The sequence below is a fragment of the Podarcis erhardii genome, assembly GCF_964252035.2.
Source record: "Podarcis erhardii genome assembly, chromosome: 1".
In the NCBI taxonomy this organism is placed as follows: domain Eukaryota; kingdom Metazoa; phylum Chordata; class Lepidosauria; order Squamata; family Lacertidae; genus Podarcis; species Podarcis erhardii.
In genome coordinates this window covers 84,917,764-84,941,374 of record NC_138497.1, presented here as the reverse complement: position 1 = coordinate 84,941,374, position 23,611 = coordinate 84,917,764, and the positions used below count along the sequence as shown (strand labels likewise).

General features: G+C 43.8%; 1 protein-coding gene and 1 long non-coding RNA gene across 4 annotated transcripts in view; one reads left to right on the top strand and one right to left on the bottom strand.

Moving 5' to 3' along the window:
• Positions 1-99: 99 nt before the first annotated feature.
• The window catches only part of KDM2A (lysine demethylase 2A), a 53,016-nt gene continuing 29,504 nt past the window's right edge, over positions 100-23,611 (bottom strand). For all 3 annotated transcript variants that reach the window (XM_081877316.1, XM_081877317.1, XM_081877315.1), the window contains exons 10-22: positions 23,321-23,474; positions 22,730-22,845; positions 20,824-20,950; positions 19,926-20,323; positions 14,576-14,659; positions 13,823-14,089; positions 13,409-13,540; positions 13,229-13,318; positions 8,507-9,219; positions 5,946-6,109; positions 4,598-4,756; positions 4,190-4,405; positions 100-3,003 (exon numbers count right to left, since the gene is read on the bottom strand). In XM_081877316.1, the coding sequence (XP_081733442.1) occupies positions 2,822-3,003; positions 4,190-4,405; positions 4,598-4,756; positions 5,946-6,109; positions 8,507-9,219; positions 13,229-13,318; positions 13,409-13,540; positions 13,823-14,089; positions 14,576-14,659; positions 19,926-20,323; positions 20,824-20,950; positions 22,730-22,845; positions 23,321-23,474 (2,802 nt within the window). In that variant the 3' untranslated portion in view covers positions 100-2,821. The remainder of the gene's footprint in view (positions 3,004-4,189; positions 4,406-4,597; positions 4,757-5,945; positions 6,110-8,506; positions 9,220-13,228; positions 13,319-13,408; positions 13,541-13,822; positions 14,090-14,575; positions 14,660-19,925; positions 20,324-20,823; positions 20,951-22,729; positions 22,846-23,320; positions 23,475-23,611) is intronic.
• Positions 16,698-19,228, top strand: LOC309351133. Its single transcript, XR_014160711.1, has 2 exons — positions 16,698-17,695; positions 19,033-19,228. It is a non-coding gene; the product is annotated as an uncharacterized lncRNA (long non-coding RNA).

Here is a 23,611-nt window from a genome sequence, read left to right as displayed (position 1 = left end):
ATAATTATATCTTTTTTTAAAACCTACAAAGCTATGCAAAATGAACAAGGTTGTGTAACTGATGCAAGTTAAGAGAATTCAGTTTTTCTGGACACAGAATTTGGATTGCCCGAGTACAAAATTTTAATAGCATGGGATACACAATCCCTATATATAGGGAGGATAAATTACCCACTGGGTTCTCTCATTCAGACTGTAGTTACCCTTGGATATGAGCTCACATTGCAATCAATATGCAGACCCGCATGTTTTTTCTTGAAATTTTTATTCCAAAATCCACCCCATGAAACAAGGTCTCCCTTCAGAGGCTGGTATCTTCTCTTCCCCCTTTCACTTGTCTCTCATTCCTGTGGTAATATGTTTGAGGAAAGATTCTCTAAAACCATTATTGGCAAATGATTAGAAAATGAAAAAATCCCAACTAGCTCCCCTCCCTTTAGCCCCAAATATCCCCCAACCCTAAACATGTCAACCGAGAGAGCGCAAGACTTGGTTTCTTTTACCCTTAATGTTTACATTTAATTTTAAAGCACAACATTGGAGATTGACTCTAAGTTAGCAACAAAAAATATATATTTACAATTTCTTCAAAAAAACAAAAACAAAAGAACACAAAAGAACAACCAAACCCTTTTAGACAATAGTGACTTTCTTTAGGGAGATTTATTTAGGGAGCATGTTTTTGTTTTAAATCACTAAGTGATTTCATATATAATTTCTCTTTCCTTTATGTCATCACTTGCCCTCTGAGGTGGGGGCCAGTTTAGGCATTGAAGTATCACAATTTGCTTTGAAGTTTAAGCCACAGTCATTTGAGGGCCACATTTGAGAAGGCTGTAGGACAGCGAAGCCAATACCCCACCCAATCAGTCTGCTACTTGTTTTATCCCTCTTGCCGCAGGACGAGATTCTTCCCAGACTAATGCTCCTGACATGCCAACTTGCTGCATTTCAGCACTTCTCCGGCTGACCAATGCATATGGAGAGTTGTGAAGGTGCTCCCACTTTGGAAAAACAAAACAAAACACAAAATATCCAGAGCCTAGAGATCTCCGTGGGAGTTATCTGGGCTGATGCACTTGAACCTCCTATTTATGGCTATTCTCACCTTCCTCTTTTGAAAGAAAACAAAAGCAAGAGATTGATTCTACAATATTTTTTTTTCCACAGGAGCCAACACAACAAGGCAGAAGGTTTCCACTTCTAGAAGAAGATCAGTGGGCGTTTTCTGTAGAAAAATTCAATTTGCAGCAAAGCTCCTGTGTACTGAGGCACTCTGGAACTCATCACACTAGCATTGTCCTCTCGGCAAAGAAGCCTGCTCCTCATGTGGAAGTGAGGGGGAACCTCTGGGATTCAGTAGATCTAGATATTTATCCCCCACCCCCATCAGTGCAGGGGAAGCTGCTCTTCCCTGAGGCTCAGGTGCCGCAGCATTCAATGCAATCGGGCTGGGCAATTGAGAGAGCTATGGGGTGGATTCCTCCCCCTCCCTTATTGCTTCAGAAGCAGCGAGGGTGGATTGGGCTTTCCTCCAGATTCCTCCTTTCCCTTGCTGCGCAGACACTGGAGAGCTCTTTTTTGCCATGCGAGGCTCAGAGGGGGAGGCGGGGTGAAGGGCAGTCTAATTTGTGCTATCGCTATGGGGAAGAGAGCAGAGTGCAAAGTGTGCATTCAAACCCTGACAAGCTCAGACAGCTGGAAGGAGTGTCCAGTCACTCGGGCAGGGGGAAATAAAATAGGGTTCCAAAATATTACCTTTCTTTCTAAAGTGCAAAAAGCTCTCTGCTGCCCAAGAGAGAAGTTCTTTGGACCGGCCATTCATTGCAAAGAAAGAGAGGCAGCTAATGGGGCATTGACCCGTCTCCCAGCTCAAGAGCCAACAGCTATGCACCTCAAGATGGAGGCATTTCTTCGTCGGCCAGCATCTCCCAAGAATGCTCCTTTCCACAGACTATGGGACAGAGACCACTTCCGCTGGTGTAAGAAATCCCACTAGGTGCCTCCCAAGCCTCCAAGCTCTGTTGCAGCTTTCCCTCTACAAACGCCGCCATCTTTTCAGAGGATGAGCATGCTCGCTTAACTCCCCTTCTTGGGAAAGTTGACGGCAAGAACATGGTTCCCTCCGTATGAACACTTAGCCACCCCCGCTCTAGTCTCATGTTGGAAGGTGCCTGCAGGCTGACCTGGGGGCACATGGAGAGTCCCTTACCAGACAAGAGGCACTGCTGCTGTAGACATTACACTACTGCTCTGCGTAATCAGCCCAGAGCAGTTGCTGCCTGTTCAGCTGCTGAAGGGCAAGGAAAGAAAGCTTAGCAGAGTGTGGAAGGGCAGGAGAAGTGACTCCCAAGCTCAATGACATATTAAGAAATTGCATACCAAGACAGCAGGAAAACCAGGTGCAAAAGTGCACCTGTTCTACACCATCCAGGTCTGATCCTCCCCCCACAATCTGATGGGTAAGTATAGTTGTTTCTTGTGGGATATAATGGTAGAGGGGGAAGGGTTGAGAAGAAAGGAAAGGGGCACGTCCCCCTTGAAAATGCTGCTACAAAACATCAAGTTAGAGCATGTAGCTGATGAGCAAGCACCCCACAAGAGCACCCGTCCAGCAATCTCGCCACTTCCTCAAATGCCTGGTGAGATTTTCTGGTCTGCAGAAGTCCCAAGGAGAGGAGGGACATTACAGTCACAGTCAGACAGGCATCTTCCCTGCCTGTGGATGTGGGGGAAATGGGGGAGGGGAGGAAAGGGTCTGCTCTCCAAGAGGGGTTTGTCTGGGATCTTTCCTTCTCTTCAGTCTGTGTGTGGCAAATCTCTAGCTGATTTTCTGGATCAGCTTTTCATCAGACAGGCAATAGAGGCTGTTGATTGACAGGTCTGAGATGAAGTGCTCACAGGCCTTGCGGGTGATCTGCTTGCAACCACGCAGGTCTATCAGGGTGACGTTAGAGATGCGCCGCAGGTACAGCAGGGACTGGTCTGTGAGCTTATTGCAGCCTGTGGAGAAGATGACAAGTGCCATTATTTGCATAATGCCTAGCGCCACAAAGGTGTTCAGAGAACAAATGCACTGGTATAAACACTCAGAAAATACAAAGTGTCCAGACTCTTACATTACACAAATGATTCTTATGGTTTGCAAGTGTGATTCTTCTATTCAAACTCTGACTTAAGAGCACTTGCTTGTTTGAATACCAACACACCTCAACCTGATAAGCCTCGCAACTTTTGACAGCTTAATATGAACAAGTCTGACTTTTGTATTGACAAGACACACATAGGCAGCCACTCTTTGTGAATCAGGCAACAATGAACCATTAGACCCTTAGTAGCAGTTTCTTATGCTAGAGGGAGACAGAAAAGCTGGAACATGATTATTTCCCTTAAGGCTCATTTTCCATCTGGCATGATCTGTCAGCCTGTATTGCATATTGAGGTGGTATGTGTTTCTGCTACATAGGGATACTAGCTTCAAATATGTCACTACAAATACTTTTAAAGAATACAGTATTGTAGTATATCCAGATCTGAATACTTGAAGATTAAGTACAGCCTCAGATTACTATTTTGTTAACCCCACAAACAATGAGAGCTGCAGGGCGGGGAAGGCCTGTAAAAAAAGGGAAATAACACCTGCCTCATTATGAGGCTCCTGGGACTAAATCCTTCATTTATCCCTCTGGTCTGGAGCAAAAACTTCTTGGATAAATTTAGATGTATTTTCTCTTTCTTCCAGCAAAAGAGAAACCTTGGTGAGGCAAGAGGGAATACAGCCTTTACATTAGGGGTAAACTTGTAAGGTGGGCGGAATTGCCCACCTGTCAAAATCCCTTGTGCAGCTGTGCCCAATAGCCAGCTGGCTGTTGGGTGGGGTGGTGGGGTGAGGACCTCTGCACCAAGAGCTTTGCAAGCCCCTCACAGTGATGGAACAGACAGGCAGACAGCTGCCTGCTGGATCACTGCACAGGGCTTCCAAAGCTCCAGTTGAGGGGTGGTTGAGTCAAAGCCCACTTTCCCTTGCAAATGCACAATTGGGAGCACACCCTGGCAGCCACATCTTTACCTGCTTCACAGCTGAACCGCTGGTGGATCAAATGCGGCCAACAGATCAGAGGTTCCCCACCCATTTTACATGGTCCACAGCCCTTAGCATGTCGGGGGAAACGATCAAAGATGCACAAACCTGCCATGTTGATTTCAGTGAGTGAGTTTCGCGTGGAAGACCCCACAGCTGTTAATAGGTTGGTTGACTGGTCCGTAAGGTGATTGCAGTGACTAAGATCAAGTCGTGAGAGCAGAGGCATGTGGCGAATGATGAGCCGGAGTGTGGCATCAGTTATGTCCAGCCCAGCCAACCGGAAGTCTATCATGTTACGGAGTTTGCTGCGATTGTCTTGGCCTGTAGGAAGATATGCAAGTAAGTTGGAAGGCACAGTCTCGTTTCTCTAGAGCATGCAAGTAGAAATTACACCCTCTGGTCTGAATTTTTCCCTTTTAAGACCTGCATTGCATCCAACTCTTGTCAGCTTTCTCCCTTCCCCACCTGACTAGCAAGCACAACGCACTGGTATATCCAGAAGGCAAAACATACTGGGTTTATCTGATGGAGGTGTGAGCAAGTCCCGAATCTGAGGGTCCTTGATTCCTACTGCCCACCGAAGATCAAGTGTCCTGAGAAGGGGGCAGGTGGAGGTACTGAGAGCAGACACTGCTGACCAGGAGCAGCCTGCCAAGATGAGGTCTTTGAGGCCTGTAGCACAGCAAAAGATGGAAAATATTAGTGCCTTCTACTTCAGAACAGTTATGTTTCATGCAGTTAACAGCATTGAACTACCCCCAATCCATCAGAGAGTAAAACAAAACCAATGATCTATTTTGAGCCCTCATTTCAGGTTAAGTAGGAGTGACTTCTCCACCCTAAGTTTAAGAGATGTATTTGGCCCCCAAGCCAATTTTTGAGGCTCGTCAAGACTCCACTGCAGAGCTTTCCAAACTTTTCATGTTCGTGACAAACTTTTTAGACATGCATCATTTTGTGACACAGTAATTCAGTTTTACTAGCAAACCTGAGGTTAAACTAACCCCTTTCCTGCCCTGGGAGAAGCGCGGGGAGCGTTTGCACGACACACCGACACACTAACGTGTTGCAACACAGTTTGGAAAGCTCTGTTTTACTGATTCTGCTGGCAGCGGGAAAAATAAATTTAAAGAGTAGACACAGCACTGGGGGGTGGGGGTGTCCATTGCTATTACAAGGATGCAAGTTGTTCCCACCTCAGTCATCATATCAATCAACTGATGAACTGAGAGGAGTGATAACCCCCTTCCTCAGCTGACCTGCACAGGTTAGCTGAGAGGGCACTGTGGTTTCTCCTGTGTGTGGCAAGTATGTGGGTAACTATACCCACTGCTGGCAAGTGGACCCAGGAGAGTATAAGCATGTACTATTTGCTTTTCCAGGGAACCTGCATAAAAGTCTGTTTCGATAGAACATGGATGTCCAGCCAGTAGATTGTGATCTATCGGTAGATCCCCAGCTGATCCTGGTAGATCGCGGGATCCTTATCCCTCCAATGACAATGGGTAGATCACTGCCAGTTTTTTTATACTGGGAGTAGATCACAGTTTCTTGGGAGTTGGATATGCCTACAATAGAACTAATCTGTGCATTGAAAAGCACACAGAGCTGGAAGTTGAAGTGGGAGTCACTCTGCCATCTTCTGTCTTTATGCACTTTTCTGGGGGGGGGGTGTAACCACTTTCACTACCAGTAAGCTGGGGTTCAGGTAGTGGGTGCCAGGGGGGAACTTCAAGGGTACCACTGCACTCACAGGCACCACAAAGTTGACCTGTATAGTGGAATGTTCAGTTTAACTCAATAATTTTGAAACTAAAGCAAATAGTGAAGATGTACCCACCCAGCTGCCTAAAACACAAACCTGGTAGTCTGTTGATGAGCCAGGTGAGCTGTTTTCTGGAAATATTGGTCCAGCTGAGGTCAAGGCTGACTGGCTGCCTCCTGATTATGCCACCCAGTGCCAGAGGTGTGATGGACTTGTACCTGCTTAAGTCAATCTTCGTCCACAATCTCCTGTCACCACACCTAATTGAAACACACTGTATTAGACTAGAAATACACCTTTCCACAAACACTTTATACTTATTGGTTTTTGACCAATTATTTGTGACAGGATCTTTTACTGAGCAGTAGTACTTATGTCTTTTGAAACCAAGGAGAACAGAAAAGCCCCCCCTCCCCAGTCTGTGATGGGTAGGTAACCCCAATTCTTTTCTCTTGGACTTAGTCAACTCCCCTCAGCCCTTCAACAGGTGTATCTGGTACAATATTGTGTTTCCTTTGAGACACTTAAATTTATTCTTTCCACAGGGATAATAGAAATATGGTTCTTGAAGATCACTGAAAAATACCTAAGGTAACTGACTATGAAGGCTACTGCTAGACACACCTTCAAGTCTATTCTTTTCCATCTATGAAGCTTTATAGAACCAAAGAACACTTACTACACATTATATATCTAACAAAGAAAATCGGAATTAAGGTAGTAGGATGGATATATGTTCACCTTCCTAACATCATCATCCTAGATATTCTCTGTGTAAACATATTCAAGGCAGAGGTAACCCGCAAAATCTTATTTGGGAAATGAAAAAACTTGTAAGACACTTTAAAGCTATTTCATTATTCGCAGTCGTAAACGAAAATCGGGTGGAAAAGAAAACTTTTGTTGATAATAAAAAAACTTACAATATTTTCTAATTGATCCAAGACAAAATTTATTGCATTCCTTTGTGACCGAGAATTTATATTAAGGGATTCTACATCCTCACCTTTAAAAAAATGTGTGCTTTTGAGAAGTTGTTGATGAATGAATAAAGTAATGTCTTTCTGATATGTATGTTTCTCTGACTCTCACACTGCTGGTCGGAAAACACATGGGGTAAGACTGTCTTGCTGTAGGGGTGAGCAATGCCCAATGTCCTTGGAGTCCTAAGCTTCTAATTTTGAAACACCTGAGATGCTATCCTATTTATTACATTTATACCTCACCCTTCCTCCCAAACGATCCCAGGGTAGCAACATTATTTCATACCTTGAAATCTGAGGGGCTCAACTACTGATTTAAATATCTACTCCTCATAGTAGTAGGGCTCTTGCTTACCCTTGAGGGCTGGAATACTCCTCCTACGTTAAGTTATATCCAGGTATGACATTTGCATATTAATATTGGGGGGGAAATTATAATCTGGCTCGTAAAAGGCTTCCTGAATTATGAGGTTGCCATCTAAGTTTTTCTGTATCAGATTTAGGATGCCTCTGGTCTATCAGCAGAATATCCTTGAAGTTTTCAGCTTTGATTCTGTGTTCATTGCAGGTAACATGTCTTTTCTAATACAATTAATTGGCTTGAGACAGGATACTATGCCGATAACTCATAAGGCTAAGAGTTACATTTGTGTATATTGGCTGACTGAGAATAGCTATATCTTGCTCTACCTCTCCACTGCGGAATTTTTTGAATTGGGTATGCTTCATTTTTCTGACTTTTAGCCTTTGAATCACTCTTCATCTTAGAAAGTTTTTGGGGGGTGGGAGCAAGGAGTCTGAGGTTTTCTGCTCATGCTTGAAGACAGGTCCTCCTTAAAGATGGCAGCATTTAGGGAAACTGAAGCTGGGAGTTGAACTAGTATCTCTCCCTTTTTCAGAGATGGGCTTCTTAAGACACAGAGGGAGAAAGTATAATTCTGCCCAATTGTAAAATATGGCCATGTCCTCCATCTGAGGATTTTGCATCTAATCTAGGTCCGATTGTTGTATAGAATAAGTATAGAACTAGCAACTCGGGTGCATAGAGTTGCTTAAGCAAGTTCTTAGGATTTAATAGCCCCAGGCCATCATTTTGATTCCTATTGGTTACACACAGCTTTACCAGAAAGGAGCAACACATGGAGTTTGGTCAGACAATACCCAAATGATGAAAGACTAGTAGGATAATTATGTAAGAATGGCTGCACTAGATCAGATCAAGATCCCTCTACCCCATTTTGTTTTCAGCAGTGACTAGGCATGGGAACTCAAAAGCAAGATAAGAATGAGAAATCAAAAGCTTCTTTGTCTACAACATTTTCCTGGTACTTAGACATTATACTGGTACTGAAGGTGGAGATTCAATTTTTAGTAACTGTTACAATCCACCAATAGCCTTGTGTAATCCTCTTTAAAAGCCACCTGAGCTTGCAACTAACACTACATCCTGTGACGTGAATTCCACAAGTTTATGCACTGTATTATTAAATACAGTTGCTTTCTGCCTTTTGCCCAAATTGCCCCTTTTACATTTGCATATTACATATAAATTTGCAATATATAGTCCAGCACCCAGAATTGGATCTAAGAGGCTTAGGGATTCAATAAAAACATTCTGAAAAAGAGAGAACTACTATTAAAACAGGCGGCGGATCCAGTTCCGCAGTCACTTACCATTTGTACCAGGTTTTGCATACACGCATACATTCACAAAGCTCCTTGCGAGTGAGATAACGGAAGACAGACATCCACACCTCTTTTTGCATCCAGATTTCCTCACTATCTGGAGCCCTGCCTCCTTGGCCATTCAGTCTGGCTGCCCCACTCTCCTCTGCACTTTCCTCTTCCTCCTCTGCACTTTCCTCCTCCTCTTCATCCTCAGCTGCTTCTTCATCTCCACCCCGCTGGGGTGCTCTGGCTGAACTTTGGCGCATGACCACACGAGGAGAGTGCCGCAGATTAGTGGAGGAGGCAGTGATTGCCTGCAGCTTGGGCACAATGGAAGTGCCATGCATGTCTTTGGTAGGTCTTTGTAATGTGACTGTAAGATAGGAACCATGGAGCTTGGCCTTTTCTACTTCTGACAGCTCTTTCTTGCCACTAGGGTTGTTCTCTTTTTCCCGCACCACTGTGCGCTCTGTGCCTTGCAGCCGAAGTAGCTGGCGTCTCTTAAAGCGTTCATCCCGGCTAGGCCCGTGATGGTCACTAGGACCGGCCCCCGGAGAGGACCGTGTCACTATGCTTCGTGGTGACACAGGGTCATGTATTAGCTGCAGCATTGGGGTAGGCGAATGTGGTGGTGGAGTCAAAGGTTCCTCACAGCTTCGCAAAGGACGCAGAACTTTGGCTTGGACTGTGTCATCATCGCCATCATCCATTTTCCGCTTCTGCGAAGTGAGTGGCAACAAGTTACCATTTTAAAGACCAGAACAGGAGGGAGTTAGATTTTGAAATTTATATGGTAGAATGCATTCCATTTAAAAGTATAATGCATCAGGGTGGGTGATGCTCATTATTATAAGCTCTTTTACTTTCACACTGGTGTCAGTGAAGGAAGTGAAATTTACACTCTTTGCTGTCATTCCATTTATCCAATAGCCAACTCTATTAAAGTGCAGGACACCTGCATTTAAAACTGTGCTTGCTCTCCATTTGCTTCTGGACACAATGTGAAGTGCTTGTTTTGGCCTATAAAGCTCTAAGCAGCTTGGGCTGCTTAAGTATACTTCACACAGAAGCCAGCTTCCCCAGACTCACTACTGAGATGAACATGGACAGCCCTGCTCTCAATCTCATTTCCAAAAAATGATACAAAGAGAACAGTGTATCCAGCTTTATTGGCATTTAGAAGGCAAGCTTAAAACCAAAACCAACCCAACAAAAAATGAACGGTGCTTCTGTATCTTTAGGGCTGATAAAAATATTTATAAAAATATTTATGGGGTTGATTTAAAGGAAAGCAAGACAAAACTTTAAAATAAATTTAGCATGTCTTCATTTTCTTAGTTAATAAACACTATTACAGTCCTAATGTAAATAAGCTCTTCTAGTGATGGCAACAGCTTTACTAATTTTCCTACTTCAGAGATTTTAGGTTAGAAACATTGGGGTGGAGAGTAATTCAGCTAAGTTTTACTCCGAATAGACCTATTGAAATTAACGAACCTAACTTTGAAATTAATGAACATGACTAAGTTAGGTCCATTAATTTCACCAAGTCTATTCTGAGTAAAACTGAGTTGAATGCCACCCATTAATTCCCCTTTGTCTAGTCAATACAGTGTCCTGCTGGTGTTTGACTACAGTTCCCAGCATCCTTGACCACTGGCCACGCTGACTGGGGTTGATGGATGTTCAAAAACATATGGATCATATGCCTGATCTAGTTGGTATGTTAAAAGATCAGATAAAAGAATTGTAAATTTTCACCACTCCTGTAGACAAATGAACTTGCAGAAGCCAAGGAAGAACACAAACTGGGCTAACCTAAAGGCCACTTTTCTCTTAAGAAAACTCTTTAGGATGATACCATTGTTGTACTTTAGTTTATGGATTAGCTACAGCAGAGGGACAGGAAACAAAGTTTACAGTGATACAGATCAAAGACAATGTTACTCTACCACTGCAGAAGATGTCTGAAAGAAATGCTTAATGCATTATTAAAATTGTGGCTCTTTCCAAGTTGTATCCTTTTGTAAACCTCAGGCTTATCCTTTTCCCTTTGAAGCAAAATTTACATAAAATGCAGCAGCTGCACACAATCTACTGACATCAGGGTCTACAGATGTAATGCAAACACATTCTTGTCACTACATATGAACACAGATTTTCTGGCATTTATAGTTAAGCTGAATTCCTAAAATAACTGTTGAAAGCCAATGGGAGCCTGCACTGACATGAATGGAAATGATAATCATCCCCAGGGAGTCTCAAGTCCTTGGAGGAAGTATGCTCTATGTATGGCACCTACTGTCTCAAAGCAAAGTTTTCTGAAAGCAATATATCAGGGTAGCCATATTACTGTACAATTCTACAGATGATGACTCAAAAGTAAACTCCACTGAGTTCAATGGGGTTCACTCCCAGGCAAATAAAAATAGGACACCAGTCTTAATCATGACGGAGTTCCTCCCCACACTGGTCTCCTAAAACCAAAATGACAGAAGAACTACTTTGTTTTCTGTATCAGTAAAAAAAAAAGTGAACAGTATAGTGTTTTTGAAGGGACAGATTATTGCAACCAGGTTACATGAGACAAGCTAGTGGTGATGCTGTGGTTAGGAAGTTAAAGGCTGTCTTTTGCCCTTTGTTAGTACCGTGTTTTTCCATGTACCATATTGGCCTGAATATAAGCTGCCCTTTTGTTTCCAAATTCCGACTGTGAAAAGTTAAAGTGCGGCATGACTTTGTGACCTTACAAAAATTGGCTTTTACGATATCGCTATTGAAACAGACATACGGTAAAACGGAGCAGGTGTGAGTGCCTGTGGAATTTTAAGGGAGTGGCTTATATTTGGATATTGTCTTTTTTTCTCCCCCCCCCCACCGAATTTTAAAGGTGCAGCTTATATTAGGGTGCGGCTTATATTTGGGCCAATACAGTATAAGACGCTGCCATGTATAAAACAACCCCTATTTTCTTGAACACAAAATTAAGAAATTGGGCCTGAGCCCAGGCCACTTGCACCAGAGCCCGATCCTGATCCCAGGCCACCCCACCAGAGCCAGAGCGCATACACCATCCGTGTATAAGAAGACCCCTAGTTTTTGACTCAAAACAATTAGCAAAAAAGATGGACTTATATATGGAAAAATATGGTAAATTGAACCCATCTTACTTAATTTTCCTCGCTTCCCACCAGTAAAAACACACACAACCATTTTCAATAATGGGGCTAGCAAAGTAGAGAGGTGACCTGAGTATATTTTTGGATGATTTAATTAGGCTCCATTAAAAAGAATGGTGTGTCTCTTCTTTACCTAACTAGGCTATAGCCATTTATCTGGGAGTAAGTCCCACTGAACTTAATGGGACCTCTCAGTAGAAACTATGCCTGGCTAGTGGTCAAACAAAAAGTTTAGTCTAGAAAATAATTAGGTAGCAATATACTGCATGAAAGCTTGCAATTCTACAATTACTTAAAGTACGTATATAGGTAGCAGGTTGTCAGCTTATGGGTAGGCAAAAGGTCCCAACCTACATACAGTGAGTGTACTGGGCCCAGAAAATCCTATTGGCATTCCAGAGCACCTGCAAGTGAAGTTACTGGAAGTACAGTCTCTCTTCCCAGATGACTTGCTTGAAGGACATGCTGGGCCCATACCATTTGAATCCATTCATTTGGCTATAGTATGAGCTCTGTTCCAAACTGCCCGCACGTTAGCAACATTAAGGTTGAAGAAATTGGACTTTGTCACTTAGTGAAAGCTGAAGGGTTATGTAGATCTAATAAAATGTCACCAAGCAGCAGAATACAAGTGAGAACACTAGATGCACACATGCACCCAACTTTGAAGATAAGTAGCTGATGTGAGGAACAAGTCAATTGTTATACTAGACTTGAACCATGTAGTGTTTATTTGTATCCGCATCTTAATTTGCCTATTCAAGAATGTGCTGTTAAATTCAATTTTCAAACAGATGTTAAGGGAAGGGTTCAGCCAATTTCTTCACTCTGCTAGGCTATGGCTTATTTAAAAGCAGATCTCCATCACAAAACATGTAGGAGAAACATGCCCCTGACTGCCATGGTCCAAGTTCCCCAAGGCTGGAATGAAGTGCTGCAGAGCACTATTCTAACAGAATGCCAGATCGTAATAACTCCTGTGATGGTAATAAGAGATTACCAGTCCCTTGCCCCCACCCCTGCTTGCCTTCACTGGGATGCTCTTTGCTGGGGCAGCAGGTACAACTCTACGCAGGATCTTGCAATTGTATTTCTCCCAGGGCAGTCTTGTCAGTTTCTGCCATTGATAACATGTCCACTGCTTGGTTGATGGAAGTTGATTTTGCTGCCCTTCCAGGAACTGTTTCTCCAGCAGTATGTTACAGTTCATGTGCTGATGAGCTCTCTGTAGATGCCAAGAAGGTGGCGGTGGAAAAGCTGTAAAGTGGCTCCATCATGTAGTTAACATTGTATGGTGTCACCAGTGCTCATTTCCAGGTGGAACTCTTTTACTCAACAGAAGAGGCTCTCCTAGTGCTCACCTCACACTCGTGTGGCTCCTACTAAGCCTTCCCAAAGCGCACAAAGATAAACACCCAGGATACCCAAAGAACCTTCTCTCCCCAATGCCTTAGGTACAGGCTAGGTGCAAACAGTGTGCCTCTTCATTACCCAAGAGTAGCATGCAACACAGAAGGCATGTGCCAATGTTTGAAAATCCATTTCTTACCTGGCCTTTCTCCGACTCATCTCCCTTGTAGCACTTCGGACACTCCCAGCAGTTGGGCAATTCATCGTTCAGTAGCCCTTCCCCATCCATCTGCAGAGGAAAAATACACAAAGGTGATTTCCAGCAATGCATCTGTTCCTGACACTCCTGTATTGAGATGAGTCAAGTAAACCTTCTTACCTGTAGACAACCTGGGTGAACAATCTCATTGCAGATGCAGCACTCCATTAGCTTCTTCTCAAAGTCCTGCGAATCCTCATTCTTATCTACCTCCCCACAAAGTGAACATGTAACAGAGTGAGGCAGTCTGGGCTACAAAGCAAACGAAGAGTGAAACAGGAAGTTATATCACAGGCTTGTTTCTAAGCTTCAGGGGATGGTTATCCCACTTCCCCAACCCCATTTGCCTATATAGAATGCACTGAAGGACATGAACTACTTTCCAGTGCCAACCACATTTGTTCCCAAGGCTTTTCAATCAACCTCATTAGTTGCTCTTTTGCCTTTTGAGACGTACGACAGGTTTCATCCCCTACTGTTAGAACCTTCCACAGAGATAAGCAATTTTCCCACCCAATATACCACAGGACTCACCGCCAAGCACTGCCGTAGTACACAGGACTGCTTCATACGACCAGGCCCCCCAAACTTCTTCATATCCCTGCAGTAGTGGCACATGCCACATTCACCTTGCAAGCAGGCCTTGCATTTACGACATCGCACCCGCCTTCTGCGGGCACCAGACACTATAGGAGAGACTGTAGGTCTCACAGTTGCTGGCCGTGGCGCGGGTTTCATGGTGTGTGGCTTGGTGATAGGGATGGTAGGTAATCTTAACTTTGGCCGAGCCTGAAGCTTGAGCTGTCATTGGTGGGGGGGAAAAGACAGCAAATTAGGAGGCTCATATAATCAACCAAGGAAATAATAATCTGTCAGAAGAGATCCAGATGACAGATGCATGAAGTTTAAAGTCAGGAATTTGGAAAAGATTGTGTATGGAAAGAATTAGGACTTTGATCTCAGAGGCACAATGCCTAAATAATGAACTTGTGTTTTATCATTAACCAATTCTGGATCTGGGCAATCACATCTCCTAGAAAGTGAAACCATGATCATGATCCTCCTGGTTTCTTTATCCTCATATTTATACTGCACTTCATTTTAATACCTGTGATTTGTGCCCAGACCTACTCTGCTACTGCCCTTATACCTTATACTGATGTAAGGTTCTTTGGTTTAAATTATGAGGCTATTCTTGTCAACTGACAACACTTTCCAGCACAGAACTCCTGTTCCCTCCACCAAGTCTCCAAGCTATTTGAGTTAAGTCATGGATACATTATTTACCTTATCCCTCTTTGGCCACTGGACAATAGGAATTCCAGTAAGTGCCAGTTTGGGATCGCTGTTTGCGTACTCCTCCAGCAGCAGCTATAGCAGGGTTAAGAAAATAAAAATCAGTTTTTATACTTATATGGTATTTCAGAATAATTCAGTACATTTTCTTAGTAATCCTAACAACAATTCTGGAAGGCAGATCAGTGTTCTTGTCCCCATGTTACTGATGAGGGTCAAGAGATGTGGTTTGCCTAAGGATACCTAACAGAGATTAGATTTGACCAGAGACCCCTTGCCTCATGACTCACACACTTAAAGTCATTGTGTTAGGGAAAATAAAATGATGAAACATGGTCAGAAATGAAGGTCTGGGTTAAGTGTGGTCTCTTCCACAATGTAGCAAAGCCCTCCACCCAACCAGTATGTCCATATTTATCCCCGAAGTTACACTTCTCAAAACAGCACAGAAACACAGTATTCTCAGCCATACTGTTTTCTATCTCACACATGGGCTAGACAATTTCTATGCCACCAACCAATGACCAGGTTCTAGCAAATGTGGTTGCCATCCTGAGACAGCATCTCCTCCCGCCTGGCTCTTTTAGCCTTGTTCCTGATTCTGTCGTCCACCTTACCCACCCACTCTTGAATGCCATTTCAGATGTGCTTTATTTACTTGAGGTTACTATGGTTACGTTGCTGGCATCCCCGTGTGCAGGGAGTGCAGTGTCTCTAGCTGCCAAGAGGCAAAGAACACTGCATGGGCTGGGCTCACTCTCCCTGGCACTTACCAGAGAAAGGGGATGCATATTCCCATCTGAAGCTGCCTATACAGGGAAGTTGCTTTCCAGTAGGACAGATTAATTTAAAGTCACCAAGATAGGTGTCCAATTCACAATAACAATTTAAAATGAAGTTTCCAACTGTCCAATTAATGGTTCCTAAATAAGCAATGTTAGTTGGTTGCTACAAACAATTAAAACATCTGTCTACAACTAAATACAACCCAGGGAACACAGTCCAAAATACCTGGTCATGCAGCATACATGCTTTTTCTGCTGCAAACTGTATCTGCTTAAAGAAATGCATTATGATAAAGAATGTTTGGCTCTCTACCAGCATGTAAGAACACCAAGCAAAAGCATTTAAGATTAAATGTCCAGAGCTTTCCATAATCAAGGAAATCAGCCAGAATGTTTAAAAATGTGGGGGGAAAGTCAGGCATTAATAAACTGGATCATTATTTTACATAGAACAGCACCTCAATTTAAGTAAAAGGGGGGGGGGGGAGAAAGCAACTCAATGTGTTTGACTCAGGATAGATGCTAATATAATACTTATCTACCTACTGAAAAGCAAGTCCACAAAATGCAGTGGGGTCTACTCTCAAGTAAATGGGTGTGGGATTGCAGTTTAAATGTTTGTTAAGTAATTGGATTTTCCAAAAAATAAAAAAACTTAAATCCGGTTTAATTTAAAAAGAAGCACCATCAGTTTTTATCCACTCCGCTTTACAGCTGCTTCTCCACCCTTCAAGAGAAGGTTGTGGGAGGAAGGAAGTGGCTGTTCGGCTAGCCCAGCAGAATGTGCAGTCCCCAAGCCCCACCCTCTCCCTTACAGCGTCTACTTATGAGGAAAGGTCGGCATTTGAGGGCATGAAGACACATGCTTCACGGGGCAGAAGGGGAAACGCACTATATGCATCAGCCTGGGGCACTTTAGGGGTGGCTGCACAGACGTGCAAACTCCGGGGGTGGGAACACCCAGCTTCACCGACTCACGCGGATATTAGGAAAGAGTAGCCCCCCCCCCGGCCCCAAGAGTAAGAAGTCTATCACTGATCCGAAGTAGAAAACGTGCCGTTCCCAAACACCCAAAGAATGCAAACGAACTTGGGAAGGGAAGACGCGGGCTCCGACCCTGTAACAACCGATAAAAGGGAGTCCCTGCATTCCAAGCTTGTGAACTCCTCCCATGGAAAGTACCCTTCAAACAAATGCAGAGAGGAACCGTGGGAGGGGAGTCCCGGGTGATCCTATCCTGCACGGATGTGGGAAGCAGCTCTCTCCCTCCCCCACCCGCCGGCGGAACCCTGCTGAACCCCCCCAGGTTCGTGTCTGCCTGACCTTGCGTGCTTCGTTCCACGGAAGGTGCCGAGAGTCTCGGAGGAAGTTTCCGAGTCCCTTTGTTTTCTATTCTGCCAAGTTGCAGGGCTTCGGTTTCGATCCTCCCCCCACTATGTAATTTTAACTCCAGCACAATCCTCCTCCTTCACACGAGCGGCTCAGGAAGCGCGATCCCAACTCCGCCAGCACCAGCGGCTGCCCGGCGCCAGCAGCATGTTCCTTCCAGAACCCTTCAGCGGAAGCTTCCTGCGCCCGCAAACAATGCTGCTGCGTCACCCACATGCAGTTCCCAGCAATGCTTTGCAACGGAAGATGGCAGAAGAGAAAGGAGACCGAGAAAACCAAGCCAGGAACAGGACGGCAAAGCCGTTCTGCTGCAGAGTTGGGAGGGGGCCGGGCCAAGCCGCTGGCTGCTTGCTGATTGGTCGAGGCGGCAGCCGAGGCAGCCTCTCCCCCCCTCCCCCACCACTACTGCAATTGGAGAATCCGGGGCCAGCACCCGAGGGCTGGCTGGGGCAGGCTTTATAGAGAACAGCACAGAAAGCTTTTCATCCGCCCGGTGCGCTGCAGCTACGTCCCCGTTTTCCATGTCCCCCTACCTCGCTAAGCCCTCAGAAGCAACTGCCGCTTAACGACGACGCCCTCTCAACACCCACAATGACGTTTTAACTCCGAAGAAGGCATATGCCCAAGGTGTCCATGCCGTTCCTCATCAGAGAGGTGGAAATAGATACTTGGTTGCAACATATTAACCCCCTAGCTATTCAATCTATTTGAAATCTTAAGACCGCCTCCTCCAACCTAGACACCGCAACGTTCTATTTAAGCAAGACGTCTGAATTACCCTCTTCAATGCTGCAAGATCTCTAAAACACACACACACACACACACACACACACACACACACACACACCCAACATTTTTGTAGGTTTCAGAATTCAACGTGTTAGCAAACTTGAGACGGCAACTAGCAAGATAAGCAGGTGCTAGACCTGTCAAACAGGTATTACTAGGTGAACTGGCATAACTGACTAGTTGAGTACTATCTAGTTATAACCTCCGCCTACACATTAAAAGCTGAAATAAAAGTAGTTAAGCTAGATGTCAAGTATTTGTATAGCTTCTACCACAAATGGTAGAATGGTAGAGATTACACTAGATAGAATGCACTAGATTACAAGCTCTCTGGGTCTTAAAAGTGCCAGTCTCAGACATTAAAAGTGCTCACATTCACAGCTGCAATCTTCTGTGTATCACAGCTCCCAAATGGTACATCACCTTGCACCATGCCAATATGAAATATACATATATTCTTTGATATGCCTTTTCCCTCCATTTTATCCTTAAGGCCAGTTTGGAGCAGATTTCAGAGCCTACATAAATGAAATGTATGATAGGAATAGCTGTGGAACAGTGGAACAGACTCCCATGAGAGGTGGCAGGCTCTCCTTTCTTAGAGGTTTTTAAGCAGAAGTTGGATGGATATCTGTTATATATGATCTAGTTGAGAATCCTGCATTGCACGGGGTTGAACTAGATGCCCTCAGGGGCCCTTCCTGCTCTACAATTTTATGATTCTGTGAATCTGTAAAATGGTGTCCAAGCGCATTTATCTTCAAAATGGTGTTCAAGTATATCTACATTCAGAATCAGAGTCCAGCTCCTGTGTAATTTGCTGGCAAGATACGAAGTTTATACATGTGTGCACTGCTTATATGTGATGATATTTGCATGTATTTATACTTTGGAATTAAGTACCCAAGTACAAAGGGTACCTTACCTACAAAGGGTAATGTATGAAGTGGCCCCAAGTCTCATAAGTATCAGTAATTGACTGAATTCAAGGGGACATCCTATAGAAGCTATGGAGAAGTGAAATGCCTGTACATAGTATTGCCAATGAAAATGTTCAAAACTTTTCCTGCTCTAGTCTAGACATTGCTTTATCAGGCTAGAGAATTGTCATAAATGCACAAGATCAAGAAAGCAATTTTTTTTTTTACAGTCAGGTCTCAATTTTCTTACTTCTGGTGGCATTTTGAAACAGGTGGATGGGTTTCTATAACAAAGCAAGCTGTAGCAAAGTGAACAGAAGTGAAACAGTGCTGCCATGTGAGCACACAAGCTATCTGTCCTAGGCTTTTTATGACCCCAGTCAAGTTTGAGTGCTCCCTTTTCATTGGGAACCTTGGGGTTAATCACCTTTTTTCTACAGACAGGTCAGACAACAGTGTATGTACTATAGTGAAACGAAAGGTGAATAAGTGACAACTTTTATTCCCTCCAGGGAGGTAAGCAGCTCATGGTTCTACCATTTTTAGCCTTATCTATTTCTTCCAGCAAGTCTCCAATAAAGAGAACTGCATTCAATCCTGATGCCTTTTGAGTTGGATAAAGCTGTTTTGCTAGCCCATTTGGCCAAGTAAGCCCATCTTTTCCTCAATGCCACCACACCTGATAGAGAAGCGCAAGGAGAAAGAAGAGTGTGTAAACAGACTAAAGGAAGAAGATACTTATTAAAAAATGAAGCTGTGGATATACTGCTTGCCTTCTGCTTTCTTGAAGAATAAACAAACCCTTGGACAGATAGTGATTACTACCACTTCTTCTGTCAAGTTCTTTTGTGCATACTTTTGGAAATTTTGATTTAGTGAGATGTTTATGCAAGTGTGTTAGGTGTGTGTACACCTTTCTGGTACCATGGAAACAAACAAGGTCAGGAACAAATCATAGCCAAAGAAGCCATAACAAGAGGCCCAAGTTTCAGGAGAGCTTTTCAGAGCCATTTTCAAAGCACCTCATTACCATTCAGGGATTCACACAGAGAAAGCGACAAGAGGCCATATAATTACACTGTTGATCAACGTACACTGTTTCATATGGATAAAGCTTGGGAGGGCAAGTCTTTCTTCAACTCCCAATGGCATGAAACAACTTCGTATGGCCCAGGACCAGAAGTGAAGCACTAGCAAAAAATGTAATCCAGTTGATGACTGTGCTCACACACTACAGAGGTGGCAGAGCCCAACACACCCACAGAGCCATGCTAGATAACTTTACAATATTAACAGATGCATAAGCAGCTGATCAACTCTAATAGAGAAACTGGCCACAGCAACAAATCACTTAGGCTTGCACACAGCCTATGTAAACAAAAATTGGTGGGTTGTCACAGGTGCTGGGGGAAAAGTGCTACACACAAAAATGAGATAACTCTTGACTTTACAACATACCTTAACATCTGCAATAAGGGCGTCCTCATCCTCTATGCCTGTGGGTACACACTTCTTGTGTAGGGGTAAAGACTCCAGCTTGTCTACAAGACAACGCAGACCTTCAAGCTCAAATTGGGTCAGATGCACCTTGTTGCCCTTATGAGGGCTGTTGCTATGAGTGTCCCAGGCTTGGCCATTGTGAGAGCCTCGACTGGACTCTGAGTCCATGGAGAGAGTTCTCTTGAGATCTGGCAAACTCCGGCAGCCTTTATTTAGTTCTTCATAGTCTAGATTAGCACCATTGGCTACAGGGCTAGTGAGGACCGACCGCCTAGTGACAGGGCGGTGCGATTCCTTTTCTGCTGCTGCATCATCTTCATCCACAGTGCCTGACTCCAAGCCGCATAACTCCATATCTGTATGTAAAGGGTAGAACAGTGATAATTGAGCAGATCTGCCTGTGGACCAGCTTTGGAGAGAATTAAGGTGTTTCAGTATTTGTACTATTCACTCAGCCACCACAGCGGCCTGGGGAAAATGGAGTACAGCTCCCTAGCTGTTGTGCACACACACTTTGCAAGAGTGAGCATGCAAGTGTATCAGCCAATACCCTGCTGCGTTTCAAAGTTGGTAAAATACAGCACACAGCAGCTGTGACCCATTTGCCACTTGCCTATCAATGGGGAACACAAACCACTACAAATTGTAGAAATATGTAATCTGTATTCTGGCATATTCCACCAATCTTGGAGAAAACACTTAATTAAGAGGTTACTTTTGCTGAAGCCAGAAGGCATCAAAACAAGTGATTCTTTTTATTCTAATGTCAACCCAGATTAGAGTTTAGCTTGGAAGCAAAGTGTTTTTAGAAATTCACAGAAGAATGACAGCCAAATAACACGGAAATAACTCTTACCCATGCTGAGTGACTCTTTCTGAAAGTCCTTGGTTAGGTGGGAACGGTTGGTGATGCAGAAGACATAGCGTTCTAGTACGTACCAGCACATTTCATAATAAAAGGGATAGCGAAATTTATTTGGAACCTGTCAATGTGTAAGAAGTGAGAAGGCTGAGTCTAGAAAATGCTACCAGTTGCACACCCTTGTAAACCATCCCATTACCATTCACTCCCTTTTAGGGAAATAAAAATACTACTTCTCCCCTCTCAATAATGAAGTTCATCAGTTAGTTTATTATTTACTGCTGAGCGAAGCACCCCCATTCCAACCAGAAAAGCTAATCAATTTCTCAAAGTTGCCAACCTTCAATTAAGTTATCTGTTTATGTTGCCTCTCTATCATCTGCCATGGATTGCTTCGGCTTCCTCAGATGCCTGACAGAGAAATACGTTCTCTCCTGATTGTCCAAACTGCTGCTGGCTACAAGGCTTACTATAGCTTTATGAGCTGATCTTGCAAGCATCATAGCCTGATACTCCATAGCTGCATGGCAATGAACAGTGGAAAAAGCAGCTGTAGAAACCTGCTGATTTGGTGAGTGAGGATTGGACTCAAACACCAGAGACTAACTGTGGGGCACTCAAATGCCAGAAACACAAAAGGTGGAATATGGTGGAATTTTCAGCCTATTGCATTGGTGATACAACCAACAAATCAAGGTGGGGGGTCTCTGTAGGCCACAAAAAACTTTCCAGGGGCAATATGTAGTCCATGGGCTGATTATCCCTGCTATAGACACTCATTTAGATCTTCCCTTCCCTTCTACAAACAGAAGAGCCTTTATTTATTCTTTATTTACCAAAATGTATATACTGCTTGATTGCAGTTAAACTTCTCAGTGGTTTGCAAGAAATATTAAACTTATCAATAAAAACAGCCAAAACATTTAAAATTAACAGTAAAATAAAAGAGGTTTAAACATGTCCACATCTACGTGTCTGGATAAAAGGTAAAGGTACCCCTGCCCGTACAGGCCAGTCTTGACAGACTCTAGGGTTGTGCGCTTATCTCATCTAGAGGCCGGGAGCCAGCGCTGTCCGCAGACACTTCCGGATCACGTGGCCAGCGTGACGAAGCTGCTCCGGCGAACCGGCACCAGAGCAGCACATGGAATGCCATTTACCTTCCCGCTATAAAGCGGTACCTATTTATCTACTTGCACTTAAGGGTGCTTTCGAACTGCTAGGTGGGCAGGAGCTGGGACCGAACGACGGGAGCTCACCCTGCCGCGGGGATTCGAACCGCCGACCATGCGATCGGCAAGTCCTAAGCGCTGAGCTTTTACCCACAGCACCACCCGCGTCCCACGTGTCTGGATAGGCTTTCCTAAACAATTTCCTTAAAGCAGGCACCGACAAGAGTACAGTGAAGCCCCCACCTGATGTCAAAAGGCACGGAATTCCAAAGTGTCGATGCCACCACACTAAAAGATAGAATTCTTACAACTGTGGAACAAATATTATGTGCCACCTGTAACAGTACCAGCTCAGACCCTGCTCTTTCTGTTGGTGAGAGCATCCCATAAATGGAACTCTGCTTGCAGGACACTCTGCCAGTGAAAGGAGATTCAGGATCCAAGCCTATATATGTTGTCAAAAATCTTTCCTCACCAAGGCACCTAAGAAAATTTAGCAGTCATGGAATTACAAAGATGGGTCCTCTTATGGATTGAGCAAGATAGCAGCGTCAGAATAAACTGCCAGTTTTCACAGCAGAGGGGAAAAAATACTGCATATGCTCCCCAGAGATAAAAATTGCCAATTTCATTTACCAGTGAGCAAAGAAAATTCTGCGGGGAGCTAGTAGTATTGCTACTGAAATTCCTATGTTATCCAGGTTTGAAAACTTTTGGAAACCGCTTACCCGTGTGCGGTCTTCAATGCTATAGATCCGCAGCTGCATAGGGATGTTGAAGCTGTGCAGAAAGTTACCCCCAAAGACCAGGGTGTCCATAGGAGTGTACACTGCATGGATCCAACCTGATAGCGAAAAGCCCATAGGTTAATATTTTCTGGTGTTGCATAATGGAGAACCTTGTGCTACTAAAGCTGATTTCTGTATTATCCTAAGAGTTGTGCTTTTTGAAAAACAGGCCTGCTCTTAATCTCAGCTCCTGCTACTAAAAGCTACAAGATTCTTCCTCTTTTTCAGCAATGCATGCAATCTTATTTTCAAAGGAAGGATAAAAAAGGAATCGATTCCAATTGACTTGGAAAAGGGAATACTGTTTTTGGGGTCTCTGATCTACTGTTTATTCTTCTCAAGTCCTCTCCCATACATAAGATTTGCCCATGTAGCTGATAGTCTTATTGGGTCTAAGGAGCAACAATAGTTAAAGCTCAAGACCACATGGCTAACAAACAAACTGCAAGAAATAACTCTTCCAATGCTTCAATAGACACATTTATTTTTGGCAACAGAAAATTAGTTTAAGCTCTGTTCACATTACCCTACCTGAGGGTATGACAAAGGTATAGCCTTGTTTGAGCTCAATACGCTGACAATTTGACACCCTGTCACCAAGAAAGATATCCCCTTGTTTTCCCGACAGCAGCCAGTTTTCATACAACTCCAGGTTCTGGGGAGTGGGTGGAATTAACCAAAAGACCTACAAGTGGAAAAAGATAGATTTAACAAACCTTCTCTTTTGAAAACCTACTGTTTGCTGAGATCCATTTGTTGCTTTGTTATATGAGCCAGACTTAAAAGAAACCCAAGAGCAGTGCTATATAAACCATGCAACAA